The sequence below is a fragment of the Anser cygnoides genome, chromosome 1 (assembly GCF_040182565.1).
Source record: "Anser cygnoides isolate HZ-2024a breed goose chromosome 1, Taihu_goose_T2T_genome, whole genome shotgun sequence".
Classification (NCBI taxonomy): domain Eukaryota; kingdom Metazoa; phylum Chordata; class Aves; order Anseriformes; family Anatidae; genus Anser; species Anser cygnoides.
Genome location: NC_089873.1, coordinates 75,530,427 through 75,551,345, shown reverse-complemented (window position 1 = coordinate 75,551,345; position 20,919 = coordinate 75,530,427). Strand labels below are relative to the sequence as shown.

Genomic DNA, 20,919 nt, shown 5'->3' with positions numbered 1-20,919 from the left:
GCATTGCAGAATCCTTGATTTTCCATTTGTTTTCAAGAAGCTGTAAGTTCAGTACAGCCTTTACAAGAACAATACATTTTCCTTGCCAATTGTTTTTCCTAAGAATCCATCCTTTTGGAGTTTACACTTCTTATGAACAAAGAATAATTTCCCCACAGCCCTCAGGGTACAGGAAATACCATTGTGTATGCAAACAGCATCACCTACCTTAAAAAATCTGAATTATAATATGACTTTGGTGGGTTGTTGCCAATTTTTTATATGCTTCAGACCCATTGTATCTTCCAATATTATATGGACTAAATTAGGAGTACTGGGACTCTCTGCCTAACAAAGTTTCAACAGGAATAAACCATTTTTGAAAAACATTCCTCAAGTTTGGTGAAAGTATGGATCACTTCTCAATTTCACAGCTTCCTTTAAATGTCTTTTAAAAGTCTGAACTCAGCTCACCATTGAATTTAGGATACTTGAATTGGAAGTAGCATGTTAAAATCCTTCATTCCCTACAAATCTTTCCAGGTCCAAGATGCTGAACAGCGCATCACTGTTAGACAGAAATTCTGGGATTTCATATGCAAACAAATTCAGCATTAGTATATGCCATAACATGTTCTGATGTTAAATTCAATCCAAGCGCAGATTCAGGTTAATGCCGAAGTCAATTACTTACAACAGGTTCAGATGTACTGACATATGGTGTTTTCTTTCACATTTTTCAAAGGTCTCGTGAGCCTCCTGTACTCTATGAGGCATATCAGGTCATAATACATTGACAACACTATGCTGTTACCTCTAAAGTGTATGCCACTGAACGCAGAAAATTTTGATCTGAGTTTGTCATATGGACTTGGTGTGCAATGCCCTTGCTACCCAGCAGGTTGTGACCTTCACGACTTTCCGCACTGTCATCTTCTGTATAGCTTCTCCAAACCCAGCCCACCTTCTTCTGAAGTGGGGCTATTTTTTTTTTTTTTCCCAATCATATTTCCAGGTATTATGTCATTCTCTGTGTTATTGTCAAGAGTAAGCTCATTGAATGCTCTAGAAAGTATGTTTTTGATCAGTAATTATTTCTCCAACTTAAATTTTATTGTAAAATTGAATGGTTTTGGTTAAAGAAGAATATAAAAAGTCACACAAATTTTGTATTCCACAAGTTGGTCCTTTTTTTTTTTTTCTCATGTTTACAAAGTGATTTGTGTCAGCTCTGACCATAACAGACCAATAAACAAATATGTGACATTTCTTACAATCACGTAGCAGAGCCAGAGCTCTGCTCTCTTAGTCTCTACCTAGAATTATGGTGTTCACAAGTGCCCTAGAAGCATATGACATGCATTTCCACTAATTATTTTTTGAATAATACTGTCCATAAGCCATTTTTTGAAGATTTTATCTATCTTTTAGCGTCAATACATGTAAGGCAAGTAGTTGTCTTTTTAAATGCCGTACATTTTGAGGGTTGGAACTAGATCTTTAAGGTCCCTTCCAACCCAAGTCATTCCATGACTCAGGAATACTTTTCCCAATTTTACAGCCCAGTATTTTGTGTGGTAACTCAAAAGCTACTTGCACAGATTGTCAGCGTGATATGAACTTTCATGTAATATTCACTGTGCTAAGAGGCTTTTGGACACCCTCATCTTTGTGGATGGCATATTTGTAACAAATCTCTTCTATCATGTTTCCAGTTAATCTTTTTTGCCATCTCACTGTCCTTACATTTGTATTTATCTAATTCTACTTCTTCAGATTCCCCACAGTTTTTCTCCCTACTCAACATCTTCAGTACCTATTTAAGCATCCATAGCTGCTTCAAGTAAATAACTTTTCTAACGCTTTCCTTTGAAGACAAGAAAAGGATTTAAGCCTGAAGGAAGTCTTCACAAGCGGAATGTTCTGTACAGTGATTTAAAGATGCATAGTGTTAAACCCTTGACATCCACGGAAATTTACTTGGATCCAGCAGAAGAATCTGAATTTACATAAAATGTTTATTTATATTCATAAAAATGTGTGCAGCCATTTTCCTGAAAATATCCTTTGTAGGACAGTAAATATAGGACAGTATCTGTCCTGAAAGATACACATAGCCCCATTTATATAAGGACAATATCAGCAGCCTGCCTTTTGATGTTCCTGTTGTTAATTGGCTCTTCCATTTGTAAATTTCACATTATTCCTATGTGATCCAGCTGCTTTATGAGCTTCTCTCTCATAAACAGAGGAATGTTGCTAAAAGCACAAATTGTTGTGAAAATACAATTTTATATTCTGTGTCTACTTTATTTCAGACATTAAAGATTTCTGGGCACGATCTCTTGCAGTTCCTTCATCAGATTCATTTCTTTAATCAAGCCCAGAGCAAGACATATTTTAGACCTAATATTATCTCTTTCTGAGCATAAACTTAAACTACTGTGTTTATCTTCAATTTCCAATTTAATTTCATATAATCCTTTAGTAGGAATTAGATTCTTGGTAGACACCCTCATTTTCAGTAGTCTGTCTTTGTAAGTGGAGATTTGTAAGCCAAATTTTGAAGGTAACATTGAGCACCAGTTTTGAATTTTGGAGGTGTTTTCTCTCAGCCTGCAGATCTCTTCTGCAGCTTGTGCAAAGAATCTCTGCTTTCTTGCATGGTTGGTTTGTGCACCCTCATACAGATCTGGGAGTGTGTGGGGTACTCTGTGTTGTTTTTGCTTACCCAGTTGCAAGGTATTACAACGTTATTTCTTATAGCTGCTGCAGTATTTCCAAATTCCTGGACATAATTTGAACCTGCAAATTTTCATATTTTTCACTTTTGTTACTTCTTACTGATAGCTCTGAAGGGTCTCTTCAAAACTGTGTTATTTCATTTCATGACATGTGGCATGTCCTCTCCCCTTTCTGATGTTTTCTACTATCCCTTACAACTGTCCTAGCTTGACTAAACAGATTTTTCTTTTTTTTAAAAATAAAGAAGAAAAGAAGAAAAGAAGAAAAGAAGAAAAGAAAAGAAGAAAAGAAGAAAAGAAGAAAAGAAGAAAAAAAAGAAAAGAAAAAAAACACCCTACCTTCCTGACGTCTTTTCAGTAGCTTTGGATCTTGGATTCCAATCAGCATCTGATCCCTCGAAATGGAGTCTCTCAAAATGTCATAACTACTTGACTGATTCATTATTTTAAAATCAGACAAAAATTCTTCAAAGGATTCCTCCCTCTGCATTCTCATATGAAACCTGTGTCTTTCAAAAGTTCATGCTTCCTTGGGAGTGCAATATTGAACTTACTTTCAGTAGCCGCATGGATTGCCCTTTCACCCTGCCATTAAAAAACGCTGATAGCTTCTACTTCTGTAATATTCCAGAAAATAGTAGTGAGCTTCCTTATGATGAATTTAGCCATTGTATATAGGTTTCAAAGCATGATGTGAATCTTTTCAAGGAAACTGCAATATTGCCAGTGTGTTTTAGAGTCTCTAAAAGCCCCTAAAGAGCTATCACCTTTTCTCTCACTTTCAAATCTCTTTTTTTCTAGTTAATACCCTCCTCTATTTCACATTCTGCTCCTGTTACCACACAAGATTCAAGGCAAAACTTTTATTGGAAAGAACATAGAAGGATGCTATGAAAGATACATATCAGAGTGGTGCCATTGCACTCAAGATAGCTTTACTGTCTTGTATCTAATTATTAACTAACTAGTTTAGACTCCTTCAACCTCCTCTTAAATACGAGACCCTAAAGATCCAATATCTGCTAATTGGATCTATGGGTTTTAACTTATTATGTTCAAAAGCCTACAGATTTTCCAACAGAGACACAAATCGAAAATTCAAGATCTGCTGACAGGATTTGCTTTTTTTTTTTTTTTTTTGAGTAACTGTAATGTGCCACAGCTTAAGAACTATGGCTTTACAGAGATGGGAAAGGGAGAATAGTGGAGGAGATGGGTGCTGCGCCTCAGCACCCCAAGAGACCAAGAGAGTCACACCTAAGAAGCAGCATACAGTAACATGAAAACCAAAAAAAAAAAAATCCTGACTACCATATGGGCACTTTGTGATTTCACTGAGATATCGGTTTGCTCCTCCACTGGAAGATTGTTTAGCACTGCACCTCCCATCTCGCAAGGGTGTGCTTTTAGGATGTGATATGGTCCACATTTTACCCTCATTGCAAAAAAGATTCTGGACTCCTTTACAATTGTATGTTATTTTCAGTGCCATGCTGTTAAATGATAGCTCTTTGTCACCACTATCATCTCCCACTTAAATATTCCCAATGAAAGCAAAAGCTGAGGTAAAAGTCAAAACAGTTTTTAAAACTCATATTTTTGGAAAACTGAGGTATTCAACATTTTTGCACTCATTAAAGATTTCTAAGCAGTAATTATTCCACTCACAGCAGTAAATATGTGCATGGAGAAAATGAGGATTAAAACCATAGATCAAACTACATTGCCAAAAAAAATATTCTTGCGAATGTTTTGCATTTTTCTTGAAAAGATGGAGAGCCACTGTTCAATGTCTGTTTCTAATTTGGGCGATTTGTTCCTGTGAGTTACAACAAAAGAAAAAGGAAAAAAAGTGCACAGTGTTTTGAATTGTAAGACATCCAGAGCTTTTGTCTGCTTCACAGTGTGTACTCACAGGGCACTGAAACTGCTCCAAAGCTGTTAGGTTGAGGTTTACAGCCCTTGCAGAGAGCCTGAAGAAAGGACATGGGCTGGATGCAGCCACTGTGCAAATAGTACTGAGAGCTTAAGCAAGATCACAGAAGGGGCAATGGGTGCTGTTCCCAGAGGTACTAAAGTGGGTTCTTTCACAGCAACTTCACACCTCATGCAACTGTCTCCTTCCAATCAGAATTTGACAGGAATCAGTGAAATGAATCATTTTTCCAATTCTTTCAAAATAAAATGGAGGCTGAGGACCACGTGGATCACCAAGTTTAGATTTTGCAGCCACTGCATCCATTTTTCTGACCAAGGAGAGATCTTCTTACACTGACTTTTTAGTAGGAGGGCACAATGCTCACCTTCACTTGCCATATCTCAGCTGCTCTATTTGGTCCTGGACTGGAAGGCTGAATGACCCTTGGCTGGATTGCTTCACAGTGGTTTCAAAGCCACTACATGGTTGCATTTCATTTGTCAGACAATGGCTCAGGCGTAAGAGTCACTTATGGCTTTCTGAGGCCTCATGTAAAATCTGAGGAGTTCAAAGGCCTGGATTCGACTTCTCTTGTTCTTCTAGTTTTCCGAGAGGAAAAACCAGACAGGAACCACTATGACAGGACTGCTCCCTCTGGCCAGGAAGTGGGTGGGAAAGTATGGCAAACAAGAGAACATTCAGCAGAACCAAAAGGTGACAAGAATAGATAACAAGACTTAGTTTTGCAGACCACAAGTGGTTAAGATGTGAATCCATTCCCAGAGGAAGCCACAGGTGCCAGAAATTTGAAAAGATTAAGAACAGAACTGGATGTTTTATGTATCTGAATCAAGAAAAGCCAGAATCTAACGAATAATTATAATGCAATTTTTGAAAAGGATATGGAAGTCCTGTCTGCAGGCTTAACCCAAATTCTGTCATAGCCTGGGATTAGACAGCCCTAGTGCAGGGGCAGAATATTCCACATCCATCGACTAGTAGGCTGTTCCACCTCAACTAAAAACACCTGGCTCTGGTTACTACCAGGTAACTGAATCCAGTTATCCTTGGCCCAGTCTGACAATTTCTGTTCTCTTTGAAATTACAATAAAAAGTCGCTATGCACTTTTATGTATGCATTTGTGTGTATAGTTGCCATATATATAGGTATATACATAGTTGTTTTACCTTAGGTTCTCAAAACTAAACAATTGTAAAAGATGTGAACCTGCCACAATTTCACATCACTATTTTATTTTTACCCTGCATGTCTTCCCAGTTGAATTAATTACTCTCCAGCTGCTTCAGGGTGAGGATGTGCATCTTTGAATCTCACTGCACAATTTCTGTTTGTATTACAGCATCTTCTCTACTTGCAGAATTGCTCTTTATTTATAGCTCTACAGGTAGGGAGGCCTTGCACTTGGCATTGCACTAAACAGGTTAGAAGTTGAAAGTTGCTGACCAAAAGAGCTCTTCATCCAAGTTTAAGACTACAGACAACCAGCTGGTACAACAAGTGGAGCAGAAGAGCCCAATATGACATAGTTTGGGCCTAAGTTTCACATCAGACAGTTACAAATACAATAATAAGCAATGCCTATAACACAGCAGCTGCCTAACCATCTCTGCTGTATATTATGTGAATATTTTACAGGTGAAATGCTCATTGATAACCTGTGTGTGTCATGAATACAGTTTATGACATTGGGAACTGCAGTGCAGGTAGGAGAGCTGTGATGCTGAAAAGGAAGGAGAGCTTTGTCCTTGATTCCTTCAGCCTATCTGGAACACTGAAAAAACAGTATTAAAAAAGCAGGGTAAAAAGCCAAAAGCCTTACCTTACAGGCATCTCTGTGGTGTCTTTTTTTGTTGTTGTTGTTTAATGATTTCCCAAGCTGCCTCTTTATCTGCAAGACAAGACTTCTCTTCTTTGTTTTTGAGTGTATCACCTTTACCAAAAATGTTATGAGGAATTATCATTATTATCAACAATAATTTATTAGCTCCCACAACATGTAGACCCTTTCCACAAATCAATCTGTACTCTTGGAGGTATGTTTTTACATGTGTTTTGCTCCTGAGGGTTTATAGTCCTAAATAAAAAATAGTTCAGGAGGAGAGTAAAAGCATGAGCAGAAAACACAATAAGCATCCAGATGGTGTCTGTCTACAGCCTGGAAAAATAAAGTTTTAACATCATTGTAGTGGGACAGAGGATCATCCTGTTGCCTCATTTTGCTGGCGGGTGTGGGAATCCTATAGCAGCAGCAGGCTGATCACTGCTGACTCACTAGGGCAAGCATGGATCATTAGACTCCACTGTGAGTAGGATATCATTTTGTCATTTGTTTGTCAAATGCTCTTCTCAGGAGCAATGACCTATTAACTCTGAGTGTTGATTTTGTGTGAGGCAGAGACTCCTCTTGCTTAGAGATAAGATGTTTATTTCTCTTGTATGGAGCCAGGGTCTATCCTTGTCATGGTTGTCTTTTGTTGCTTCTATGCAGCTTCTATGCAGTTTACTGATAATTTAACTAGCTGCTAGAGGGCTGTGAAACCAACTGTGCTTGCTACTTGGCTCTCATCCAAGGGACAGGGTAGATAAGGTACCAGAATGTCCTACACACACAATCATTCCAGCTAAATGAAAAGCACCTGTTGATTGTGATCCGGTAGGTCTAAGTCCATGTTGCCTGGAGCAGTCTGAGAAGAGACCTGTAGGGTGACAAATCTGCACTTGCTCTTTCCCTTCAACCTGATCTAACAGCAGTGTTCAGACTGTAACTACAAGCTGAAACTATACCAATAAACAGGCCAGGGAGTGCTCTGGACACAGAGGCCAGCTGGCACGTCTCTGCTTAGTGAACCTTCTCAGACATGAAAAGAGACCAGTTGCCTGCAAACTGACTATTAGAAATAGTCCTTGGGGCATTCTTGCTCCCAAACTGTGCTGGGAGAGATCAGGGAGAATCGTACTTGACACAGGCCAAAGCATGACAAGGATTGTTTTGGCAGGTTATCAGCAAAGATGATTGTGTCTGAGAATGTTCCTGGATACTCTGATTTGTCAGTATAGCTCCTGCCATGAAGTCTGTAAAATAAGTAATATACATCCATGGAGAATATGTTAAAAAAAGTTTCATGATGCACTCTAGGGTAGGCTTCTCTTTAGCAAATCTAGGGAATAGCACTATGTATAAGCCTGGTCCAGTACCTTCAGAAACTCCTTTTCAGAGACTGTTTGGAAAATTACATTTGTATTACATACAGTATCAGTATCATCTTAACAAACTAAACACAAACTCTATCCCCAGTTTCTGTAAAAATTTTTGATGAGTAAGATATCCTTTTGCATCTGTATCATACCTAGAAAAAGAAATCCTCTTCTTAAATAATCAAGTGTTCCTCATAAAAATGCATTATAGATGATCTTAAGTGACTTTGTAGCTCAAATCTCACTGACTTCCCTTCCTTGCAGAGGTGCCATACCACACTGAGAGTGACTTTATATGAGATTCGAAAGATAGGACTTTGGTTTGTAATCACAGAAAACACTACCCTGAGCACCAAATTGTCAGGAGTATTTTCCAGCTCTCAGAAGTGCTGCATTTCAGTGTCTGACTTGAGACAGAGAACTGGGCTCCTAAAAATTCAGCCCCAAATATCTCAAACAGGTCATGCATATCTGAGATGTTCAGAACTGTAATCATCCTTCAGAAATATGGATTTAGCCTCATAAACACTCTTCATATTGTCTTAGGCATAAACCTTTCCATAGTTTTTTCCCCTGCAGTTTCTCCCCCTGCTAGTGCTCCAGTGCATGGTAATACCTAATTTAGCCTCAGCTTTACTCTAATTCCTTTATTCAAGTTACTGACATATCAGGCACATAAGAGATTTTAGCTATTCTGTAAAAGGAGTGGCTGATGGGAGTGGAGTTGTGCAGCAGATAACTACATGAAAAGGATACTCTTCAATGTGCCATGGCATCCATAAGGAATAAGAATGGAAAGTAAAATCTAATGGAGTAGAAAATAATTCAGAGATGAATCAGTACTAAGAAAAAAACATATATGTAATGCAGTTTGAAACCAAGAAGCAATACACCCAGGTTCTATACATTAAGAGAGAGTGATTATTTTTTTTTTAAAATAGATCTGTAATGAAGGCAGGTTTTTATATAATGTCAGATACAGCTGATATCTACGCCATTTCAAACACAGTCTATAGCACAGCTCCTCTTTGTTGAAGGCAGACAAGTATTTTTACCCACTTCACAACAAATTAGTTGTCTATAAAAACATTTCTTGATATTATTTGCCATTTTTACACAGCACGAAATTACCTTACTCTCTTTTGTTATGTATTTGGTATGTGGCATTTTTCTTTTGACAGAATCACTTTTCTTTAGGTAGAAAATATTGTAAGCAAATTTAGTGCTCTGAAAATGAGAGGCTGGTAGCACTGACTTCAGACAGGTACGTAATACGGACTCTATGGACCTCCTTGATGGAAACTTTCTGTGTATTTCCAAGCTGACCTGAGACACTTAGAACTGACTTTCATCAACCACAAACTAAGGCAAGCATTTTGTGTGTATAAAACGAAATTGATGAAAAGGAAGTTAATTTAGCTGATGACCTAAAGTGCCATTCAAAGAGCAAATGTATGTTAAAGGGATCAGTAATACTGAAATCAAAAGAAAATCCTGTCCTTGAACTCATGGGAAACTAATGTACCTAACTGTATTCTTGAGCTCAGTGTTATAAGATGTAGCCTCCTGTAACATGGTGTCATGATCTAAGGTCACGATCATAACAAAATAAAATATTTCGTGTGCAGAGTAATCTATTGTCATTCGCTGCACTACCAAAGGTTTTGTAATCCTATAAAAGATACATTATTGCAAGAGCTAATCATTTAGAGTTGTCATACCTTGCCCAAAGCTTCCTAAAGTCTTCTGGGGTGACTGGAATGCCAAATCTGAACAAGACTTTTTTCAAGTCCCCTGGCTGTATAATGACATTTCCCTCACTGTCAAATTCCTGAAAATTCTGGAACATAAAAGAAATCATCACTAACAAGAACCAACAATTTCGACTATATGTTTGATCTCTGTATAAGCTTAATGAGTAATGGGAATTGGGAAAGAAATATAAAATAATGCAACAACACGTCCGATTTTCTTTTTTCTTTTTTTTTTTTTAATGTCTGCCCCCACCAAATTGTTTTTTTACTATTTCCTACTTGATGGATGTGCAACTCTCACAAGCTTGAATCAGGATTGACATCATAGGTCAAGCAGATTTAATCAAGGTGATGTAATCTATAAGTTTCTTACTGATGGCAGATACAGGGACATGAGCATAAGAATTATGCTTGCAGCTGTGGGTACACCCATTGCTGAGGTATGCCAGTGGAAGATGAAGGCACTGGAAAATGGTAGACATGCAGATTTCCTTGCCAACTTCTTCTATACCTAATATGAATGAGATTTTACCTTTTTTTTAATCATTCATTTTACAGTCTGAGACTACCAGTACTATTGTCCAATTTATACAAACATTTCATGAAAAAAAAAATATTATTTTTCCTTGAGCTATTCTGTTGTCGAAATATTGCAACTCCTCAACAAATTAAAAAAAATGCTGAAAAAAAATTATAAGACAGTTTTGTGACAGTCTCTTTGGATGGTGTAAACGCCCCAAATCAATGCTTCTGTGTGCAGGGCAACGCTGGGAGTCAGCAAAGCAATAGGTATGTGTTTGTGTACAGCACGTAATCGAATAGGCCTCGGATGAATCCCATAACTACTCTTAGAAACATTAAAACCAACAATAGTAAAACATGAAGTTAGTTTCAGAAATAACTGTAATAACATCTACTATATAATTAGCATTACAAAAATTGAGCATTATTCAAATTGTTTTTTTTTTAAACTCAGTAAGTTTTTATCATTAATGAGCTGTTTTGCACGGGTCTTTTTGCATATTTATAGACTCTGAAGATCAACATTGCATAATGTTCTGAAATCTATTAGTGCTGCTTATTTATTTAAAGAAAACATTCTTCTTACCCTTGCTAGGTCATGCCATCTGGTTCTTGCTTTGATAACAAGGTAGTAATGAGCCTGATCACAAACTAGCTCTGCATCTGTTATCATCTGTTTTTTGTTGTTTGTTTTTGTTTTTTTTTCTCAGAAAATAAAAAAATAAAATAACAACTATGTTTTACATTAGTGGAATCTTTAATCTCTACAAGTTTCCTTTACTTTTGTTGTTCTTCATGGTAGTTGTGGTTTTGTTTCATAGTTTCTAAGATACCCATTAAGAACTGTTACTTCAGATCTGTGCAAACTTAATTCTTTAAATATTGCCTTATTTCTCTAGCTGCAGGTTAGTGAAGATGTTTTAAATTTTGTAATTCCCTATTTATTTTCAAATCAATGTTGTTCAATTCTCCCTCAAACTCAAGAGCCCGCGTGGATCATTTGTACGCATAGAAGGAAATGTTAATTATCTCTGAAACAATTAAATCCTGGAGTGACTCCAGGAAGATTACCCTTGATTTACATCAATAACTTAGAACAAAATTGTCTTTGTGAACCACCAAGGCATGACTAGTAAATTTAGGGAGTAAGACCCACACTTGCAAACAAATTCAATCACTACTACAAGTACCTAACTTCTGGGACCTGATGCAGTCTTGGCAGGTAGGGAAACATGGGTGCCTCAGATCAGCATCTGGCACAGCTGTCACACTGCACAGAAAGGTGACTAAATCCACACGCTATGCAAGGACACATCTTACTGAGAATTGAGGGAATGTTATTGTTAGCGTAGCAACCACATAACCACCAAGTGATTATATGAAGGTGCTTTATTCAGCGCTGGAAGCCGGGGCAGGTGCCCAAATCTGGCTTCAAGTCCCGTTACTTTCCAGCCATTATTTATACATACAACATCGCGTAAGGCATACATATTCATTACAGGTTGCAACATCAGCCTCGCATTCCATTCTAATTAGCTCTCCTCCCATTTGCACATGCGTGGTGCTCTCTGGTGGTCGTCCAGGTGGTCGTCCAGATGAAGTAAGGAGTCTTCCTCTCCGCTAAACTTTTCACCTTTCTCACTCGACGCATGCTCCCTCCGCTCCTTGGTTCTGCTTCAACTCATTTCAGCATTTCCAGGCCCTTATCCAAGGTCACGTTGTACCTGTTCCCTCCCGGGGTTCCCCTTCAACGATTCTTTTGATTGTTCAATGTACTCCCTAAGTTTCCAGTATACATAGATTAATTGATAATATACTCCCTAAACTTCCCAGTATACATAAATTAATTGATAATGTAAGTACATTTGGCAATGCTTAATTATACTGTATGACCCATCACCTAAGAGACATTAATAAAACATCCATTCGATTCTCCCCAACACTAACAACTGCATCATTTTTTCATTTCTCCCGATTTGATTCTGCAAACTGTACTCACCCATACAGACACACACATCCCTCCCTTTTTTCAGTTCCAGTCTGTGTGATGTATGAAGCATGTTTGTTCATTATTTCCCATGGCTATATTAAGAAGGAACAAAGGGAGTCGCCAGGTGGCTGTAAGGACCTTGAGGCTCCCTGCCTGTTGCTGTCTCGGACGGAAAGTTGAGAGAACTTTGTGTAAATACTATAACTGCAAAACCGATAACCCATTGTCCTATCTTAAGACAAACCACATGACCAGTTAAGGAGGGAAAAACACCACATACCAAGCAGAGGAAGACTACTGCCTTCATCCGTGCGACCACCAGAGGGACCGGAGACCACCCCCTAGCAACAGTCGACGCAGCCGCAGTACCAGGAAGGGGGGCTACGTAACCCCGGAAGAACTCGATGATAAAAGGGGACTGTGAAGGGGGGGGGGGGGGGGGGGGGGGGGGGGGTGCGCGCCGTTTGGAGGAGCATGGACTCCCCGGCCGCCCAGTGCTGTTTTGCTTGCTGATCGCATATTCAATAAACTAATTCTGGCTAAAAGAGTAATTTATAACAACATGAGTAGAAATTTTGACTAAAATTCAATACAGACTGTTATCTTCCTACTAAAGCTTACCAGAAGAAAACTAGGACTCTTTACCGGTAATATAACTATAGACAAAAGGGTCAGACTTCTCCCTACCTTAATAAATTATAGAAAAATAGAAGTTAGGGCTTCTTTTTCTTTCCTTTCTGACATTTGAGACTTACTTTATATCAAACACTTCCTCTTACAACTATGAGATAAAGTAACATCCTGAAAGAAAATCTGTGATTCTCAAAATTGATAAAAAGCAAAAGCTTTAACAACAGGAAAAATACTGTTGATTCTTGACTTAAATCAAAAAGCTGGCACACTCATTTTCACCCAGACCAATCTGCTTCAAATGTCGTTTATTAGGCTACTGGATGAAAGCACGTTATATTGATGGACAGATGTTTAGTCAGCTGTAATCACAAACTTCTAAACTTCAAGGTCTGAATGAAGAAAAGTCTGAATATTATGTCAGCCAGCCACAAGTCAGCTCTCCCCCTTGTCTTAGATCTAAAAAAGAAATAATGACATCAGAAAATAATAGTAGCAGTGTGGAAAATAGTAAAACCACACCTCTGACAAAAATAACAGAAGCATAATACAGAAGTTAATACAGGCCTTGAAGCTGCAAAACTTCCATTGATTTTGGTGGCATCCAAATTTTATGCAGGAAGTCTAGGCATAAAAGAACAATCATAGAATCATTCAGATGGAAGAGATCTCTAAGATCATCTAGTCCAACCCTGAACCTAGTTCTAAAGTCCACTGCTAAACTATGCTATTAAGTTCTACATCTACATGTTTCTTGAAGGCCTCCAGGGATAGTGACTCAACCACTTCCGTATTCCAATGCCCCACAACCCTTTCAGTAAAGAAATTTCTCCTAATATCCAACCTAAACCTCCCTTGGTGCAACTTGAGGCCATTTCCCCTCATCTTATTGCTTGGTGCTTGGGAGAAGAGCCCAATTCCCACTTTGCTCAACCTCCTTTAAGGTAATTGTAAAGTACAGTAAGGTTTCCCCTGAGCCTTCTTTTGTCCAAGCTAAACAACCCCAGCTCCCTCAGCCGCTTCTCATATGACTTTTTTTCTAGACCCTTCACCAGCTTTGTTGCCTTTCTTTGGACACGATATACAAGAAGATATATAGAAAAAGATATACAAAAAAATAAAAAATACTAGCTTTACACTTCACCCAGGGTTCCATCCTAAGAAAATGAATTCAGATTCCATCATATTCATTTTTAAGAGTCAGAAATCAAAACATTTACTCACAGTGCCTTGAAATCAGTGAAATTACTGATGGAGTAAAGCAAATAGCTGAGGTGAAAAAATTATGAATATATTCCTCTGGCCTGCATTCCTCAGCAACAGTAAATCGATAATGGACACCACATCTTCATAATATGGGTGAACAATTCATCTATGTCTATAAAAATAGTAAACCTAGATCTCTCTCACTGGGATTCTTGCTACTCCAATAAAACTATCAATTAACTTATAGATAACCACATTTCAGCATTCTCTAGTAGAAAAGTCCCTTAACAGCTTTAACATTCAAAAGCACTACTTTAAATTAAAGCCACAAACCAATAAGTAACCAGATCACACCACAGAGTTCCAGTTGTATATAGCACCACTAAAAAACTTATCACTAATGGCTTACTAACAGATCTTTCATTCCTGAAACGAATAGTTACTGTCTTTTTTTTTTTTTTTAAAAACACAGAACAAAAAATGTTTCTGGACACCACTACGACAAAATCATTTGTTGTAATTTAGGATATAACACAATCCCCAGACTGTGAATAAGAGTAAGAAATGATGGGGACGACAACACACTCAAGGCAGAGAGATCAGTCAGTCACTCTGCAATCTGTTAGTCACTCTGCAATCTCCATCACACCTCTCTGTGGACGTTTAGCCCACATCCCATATATTCCAGTTTCCCTCCAGCCCTGGGTCAGCTACTCAGCAGTTTAACTGGATCAGAAGTGAAAGAACTACAGACAGAAAGGTCATCCGTGTGCTAAAAATCATACCACTGATCTCTTCCTAATTTCACAATAGTATTTTCTTGAAAAAGTTCTGTATCTTCCATGAAAGGATTTTTTCATGCTGTATTGGTGCTAAAGTTACTTTACCTTCCAATGTCGTGACAAAATCCAGGTAACTCAACCCTCCATCTGCTACCCCTAGCTTTTCTGTTAGTAGATTGAATTGACCGTCATCCACTGGCATGCCATGATCTTCAACACTTGTTACAAGAGAAATAAAATAAGCTATAAAATGGCCCATTTTGTTACTTAATATGCCACTAGTAAAAATAGTAAAAGTCTGGATGTTTTATCCTATGGCTCAACTTGAAATTACTCTGAAAATTGTTCTCTCTTCCTTATATTTGCAGTAAGCCATTTAAATATAGATCTACTCTGCACAACTTCAATTCTACACAGAAAGAGACAGAGCAAAATTAGACTATTTTTGAGACTGGCATTTTAAGCAAAAGCACCAAGTGACAGACTAAGATTAAATTTCACCTGGAAAGTAAAAAGTGAGAAGAAATAAAGTTCACTCATTTAGCAGACTGGAAGAAATCTGTCAATTGTAGAGTTTGCTACTACCACTTTTCTCCACACACCTGCCAAAAGTACTTCCTGGACAAGAAATGCTGCAGAATGCAGAAATGCTTCAAATCCCTGAACCATACATAGCTGCAGCCAGGTGGAAGGTTAAGATCCCTTCTCGGTTGCTGCTCTTCAAAGAAGATTTGGGGATCCATTTTAGGTAATCTAATCTGGCAAAATCTTTCTGATCTTTCTGTGTTCCTCCTATGTCCCCTTCTCTCTCTCTCTCTCTCTCTCTCTCTCTCTCTCTTTTTTTCCCTCCAGACCCTCTGCCTCTCTGTCTCCATCTAAGAGCCGGAGTACTCCAATATGGCAGCAGTCTCTCATTGTAATGTTACCTGGTAGGTGACTGTAGAGGGGTCCCTGTTTTTCTTCCCCTTTTCCCACCTCCTGTTTCCCTGAAAAGTTGTAGTTGCAGCCCTTGCTGCTGCTGAGGGCTTCCTGTAAAACCTTTCATTATTTTCAGCTGCTTTGTAACTCCAGATTTAGGTGTTTTCCTTTATAATTATCCTGCACAGCTCTGTCCTGGTTCTCTAAGTGTTCCTACAGTGATTACTCCTGTTATTATATTTTAGTTAATTGCACAGATTAAAAGAAAAAAATAATTAAATGGCTGAACTCATAAAGAGTGTTAAAAATAAGAATAATTAGCAAATTACCATTCCTTTCTATGGATGTAAAGCTTCTGGATAAGCAAGTACATTTTATGTTCAGTTGAATAAGAATTTGCCATTAGATCAAATACATAAATAGTAGCGATAAGAAAATCTGGCCATACAAATCCAATCAAAGCTGAAGAGAATCAGTCACAATAGCAATGTTGGTGACTACAGCCTCAACTATTAGCACTTTCATCCAGAGGAAAAAAAAAAAAGTGATAAAATTCTTCCAAAACTGCATGCAAGATTAAGCCATATTAAATTCTAAGACTAGGTCATAGTCTTGTGCTGAATAGCTCACAAAATACATAGTTTCTAAGTCTTATTTAAAGGAAGATGATTGATGACAACCTCACAGTGAAGAGATACTGTAATCCTTCACAAAAGTGAACCCACATATATAATACAAATTGTGGACGTTACTCCAGGACACCTGACAAAACTTCAGTTGGCATCTTCCTGATTTCCAACTACATTAATAATAATCCAAGTCCCAAGGTGCAAAGGCAAGATGTATGCCTTCTTGCCCTGCTACTAGGAGAGTCAGGCCAGTGAAGCCAGAGGTGCTACATTACCCTTTGGTAAAGGAAATTTCTGCATGTTTTTTTTTTTTCTGCACGAAATTTCTGGGAACAGCAACAGGACCCAAGGGAATGGCATGGAGCTGGGACTGGGGAGGGTCAGAAATTTTGGTAAAGGAAAGTTCTACATCCCCCTTCACTAACCCTCATCATACCTTTGGTACTGCATAGGCAAGCAGCTAAAAGGTGTCCTTATGCTGTAAGTTGTAAAGAAAAACACAGACAACTGGCAGGGTTGGTATAACCCTACAAAGGCTAACTGGTGATTTTATGTCTGTAGTTTTTATTTAGACATACAACGATCAGTTATCCTTCAGAGGAATGTGTGTATTCTGTCCCTTTGTGTCCCTTCTGTCCCTATTCCTCCCTTAGTGCTACTCTTACATCATGTTATCCAAATAAACAGAGCTTATCCACTTCCAAATTAGGCAGACATCTTTTGCCCATTTCTATGGTTTGGCCTGGAATAACAAATCCAAATGCAAACATCCTTTTATGTTTACCACTATACTATTTACTGTTCGAGTAACTTGTTCCACCCTGGAGGACAAGCAACACTGTCCAGCTGTACATTGGCTACCTGGCTGCTCTAGGTGAGTCTGTAGGTCAGAGTAGCACTTTTCAAACTTGACATAAATGTAGGCAGTGAGGTTGGCACACCTCCCCAGCTACAGAGTCAGGATCCAGTCAAAGAACAGTAGACAATGTAGATCACTTAACTTCAGTGTTACCCAAAAATGCGTCACAAAATACCCAACCATATGCAATTAGGACAGGTTACATTGCCTGAATATTGGTGCCCAGTGCCATCTATGATAACATGATGTATCAAAAACATTTACACGTGGTTTGCAGTTGTGATACGGGGAGTCCCACATTCTTCTGAAGCAGAAATTGAAGGCCAGGGTAGATTCCCCACAATGCTTACAGTGGTAGTAGACACCTATTTCTAGATATTCTTCTAGAGAGATTGTTAGCGTAGCAACCACATAACCACCAAGTGATTATATGAAGGTGCTTTATTCAGCGCTGGAAGCCGGGGCAGGTGCCCAAATCTGGCTTCAAGTCCCGTTACTTTCCAGCCATTATTTATACATTCAACATTACGTAAGGCATACATATTCATTACAGGTTGCAACATCAGCCTCGCATTCCATTCTAATTAGCTCCCGTCCCCTTTGCACATGCGTGGTGCTCTCTGGTGGTCGTCCAGGTGGTCGTCCAGATGAAGTAAGGAGTCTTCCTCTCTGCTAAACTTTTCACCTTTCTCACTCGACGCATGCTCCCTCCGCTCCTTGGTTCTGCTTCAACTCATTTCAGCACTTCCAGGCCCTTATCCAAGGTCAGGTTGTATCTGTTCCCTCCCAGGGTTCCCCTTCAAAGATTCATTTGACTGTTCAGTATACTCCCTAAGTTTCCCAGTATACATAGATTATTTGATAATATACTCCCTAAACTTCCCAGTATACATAAATTAATTGATAATGTAAGTACATTTGGCAATGCTTAATTATACTGTATGACCCATCACCTAAGAGACATTAATAAAACATCCATTCGATTCTCCCCAACACTAACAAGATCAGGGGGTTTTGGTTGATGGCAAGTTGAGCATGAGCCAGCAGCGTGCCCTGGAAGTCAAAAGGGCCAACTGTACCCTGGGGTTCATCAGGTATGGCATTGCTAGCCAGTCGAGGGAAGTATCAGTCTGCTCTGCTCTGGTGCAGCCTCGCCTCGAGTACTGCATGCAGTTTGGGGCACCATAGTATAAGAAAGACATAAAATTATTGCAGAGTGTCCAAACAATGGCCACAAAGATGATAAAGGGTCTAGAGGACAAGACGTGAGAGTAGCGGCTGAGGTCCCTTGGTTTGTTCAGACCAGAACAGAGCAGACTGAAGGGAGACTCACGGTGGCCTGCAGCTCCCCCATGAGGGGAGCAGAGGGGCAGGCGCTGAGCTGTGCTGTCTGGGGACAGCGACAGGACCCAAGGGAATGGCATGGAGCTGGGACTGGGGAGGGTCAGGCTGGGTGTTAGGAAAAGGTTCTTCACCCAGAGGGTGGTCGAGCACTGGGATAGTGTGAGAAATACTCCGTAGCCAATAACTTAGGCTCAGGCGAGGATCTCAGTGAAGTAGTAATTTATTTGCGATTGCAATGGTGGGCGCCCCACCAGCAGGAGAGTGCCCCTACTAGTTCCAAAACACAGTTTATATACTTTTTGATGACAGGACCCTCCCCTGTTTCCCCACTGGAGTGGGTAATCCAGGTTCACAATCTATCTGATGCTTCACAGACAATGCCTGGCCTTCAGTTGCCGGCCTGTTTTTGAGATGGTAATGTTTTCTCCCCTTATCTGGCTTGACTTAACACAGTGATTTTCACCTGATTGCTCTAAGGAGTCTGGTTGTCTGTATTTTAGGAGGTCACCTGCTGAGCTTTCTTATCACTGTAAGCATATCTCAATACCACATTCCTTCCTTCTAAACAATGTAGCACTGCAAAAACAACATTTCTATTCCCACAATTGGCTCCCCAGGGAAGTGGTGAAGGCCCTGAGCCTGCCAGAATTCAAGAAACGCTTGGACAATGCTCTTAGACATAGGGTTTGGTTTTTGTGTGGTCCTGATTGGACCCAGGAGTTGGACTTGATGATCTTGTGGGTCCCTCCCAACTAGGGATATTCTATGATTCTTTATCTACCACTGAAACTCCACAAACTCTGGGATGAAAAGCAGCTGTGCTCCTAAACAATTCAGGGCAGGGGTTGATGAACATCTTGGTAGAAATGTCAGGGAAGTTAAAGCAGGAGCAATGCAAAAACTCCCAGCTGAAATTCCACTTGGACGAAGTGGTTAAAACCCCTTTGTTCTGTTCAGAGATTTTTGAAGATCACGAGTGATGGTGACTCGGTTTCAGCTTGCATTTCACCTGGTAATACACATGCCCAGACAGCTCCCAGAGACATAAGGTAGTCAGCCGCTTCAGTTCTAACAAGAAATCCCTTTTAATCACCCTTATTCACAGAGCTCTCATCCTCATTCAGTCCAGAGGAGGCTTATTTCACTCAGCGTAACAGGCAGGGCAGACCAAGACTATTGCAGGGAAACAGGCCTTTTTTTTTGAATGATGAAAAGCAGCAGCAACAGCAGAGCAGAGCTCCTGGACAATATTCCACCTAGCTGGACTCTGCTGAGCTTGCAGGATTCAAGAACACCACAGGGCAGTATTGCATATATGCAGCTGCACATAGATTATGATTTTTTACCCTTTGCTTATTGCCAAAACTTCAGAAATGCATCATGACTAGTGTAATAAAAAACCAATGAAATCACAAAGATTAACTTTCAATGGCTTCTGTTATTAGACAAATATCTTAAATGTGACTTGTATGCAGACAGCAAATGGAGAAGATAAAGCTGCAGGCGGAATGAGTTTATTCTCCCTAAGAGTGACAAAATGCATGTTACTGCATTAGCTGCAGGCAACAAATAAGCCTCTTAGGTATCACATTGTAGTGTAATTGCAGCAACCAAAGCCTGTATGTCCCAAAGGTATGTGCCACAGATATCAGATCTATATGGCAGGGATGAGTTGCACTTTAACACATTCTTAATAGGTGTATTTTTAACAAGAAAATTTTAAGAGAAAATATAAATGTTTTGTGTGTTTTGTCCTCCCTCTTTCCCTTCCCTTCATTGCAAAGCAATTTCACTTTCTGCACACAATTGCAGAAAGATATCTATGCAAGGGTATGAAGACGTGGCTAGATGTAACTATAGTGTTCATGGGGGAAGACGCTATAGTAACTGAGCGTTCGTCTTATCATATGCATCATGCATTCATGTTAAGAAGGGGGGAAAAGAAGGCAACAGATCTGTCATCCCCTTACAGCCAGTACATTTGCCTATGCAACAGTAGCTTGGCAAAAACACGTGCAACCCATGGAACATGGATGGGAAAATGATGTTTATTGCTGAACCACAGTAAAAATAGATTGGGACAAATTTTCCCAAGGGACTATGCAGGCCATTTTCAAAGGTACAATTCTTTTTTGACCTTCTGACTCTTATCTTACCTCAGTATCTGGACAAAGTGCAGAGTATGAATTACTGTCATAACACTATTTAGCAGCAGCTCTTGCTTAAACCTAGGTAGACAAGGGGAGCATTACTGCCATCATCTCTCTTTTTCTGCCCCATGCCAACTTTCAGCAAAGCATTTTGCTTTGAAATGTGGAAAGAAAGAAATGTACAGCTGGGTGCCATCAGCATCACAGCTACAATCCCAAATCCATGACCTTATGAGACTGTCTAAAGGACAACACGCAGAGTTCGATAAGCAGTCAA

The 20,919-nt window shown here is 39.3% G+C and overlaps 1 protein-coding gene and 1 non-coding gene across 9 annotated transcripts in view; both read right to left on the bottom strand.

Annotated features, from left to right (window-relative positions):
• LOC136791228 (EF-hand calcium-binding domain-containing protein 6-like) overlaps positions 1-12,557 on the bottom strand; it is a 45,805-nt gene extending 33,248 nt beyond the window's left edge. For 4 of the 8 annotated variants that reach the window (XR_010832763.1, XR_010832757.1, XR_010832764.1 and 1 more), the window contains exons 1-3: positions 12,405-12,557; positions 7,300-9,698; positions 6,483-6,593 (exon numbers count right to left, since the gene is read on the bottom strand). Coding sequence is in view for 2 of the 8 variants with exons in the window: in XM_067000381.1 (XP_066856482.1) it covers positions 6,483-6,593; positions 7,300-7,332 (144 nt within the window). In the remaining 6 variants the exon portion in view is untranslated. Of the gene's footprint in view, positions 1-6,482; positions 6,594-7,299; positions 9,699-11,508; positions 11,914-12,133; positions 12,284-12,404 lie in introns of those variants that run through there. The other 4 variants (XM_067000382.1, XR_010832762.1, XR_010832755.1 and 1 more) reach the window with 4 other exon arrangements.
• Positions 12,558-12,947: 390 nt separating this feature from the next.
• LOC106038229 (uncharacterized) lies at positions 12,948-16,379 on the bottom strand. The gene is made up of 3 exons (XR_010832745.1): positions 15,669-16,379; positions 14,848-14,960; positions 12,948-13,378 (listed from the first exon to the last, which is right to left on the bottom strand). It is a non-coding gene; the product is annotated as an uncharacterized protein (transcript).
• Positions 16,380-20,919: the final 4,540 nt, after the last annotated feature.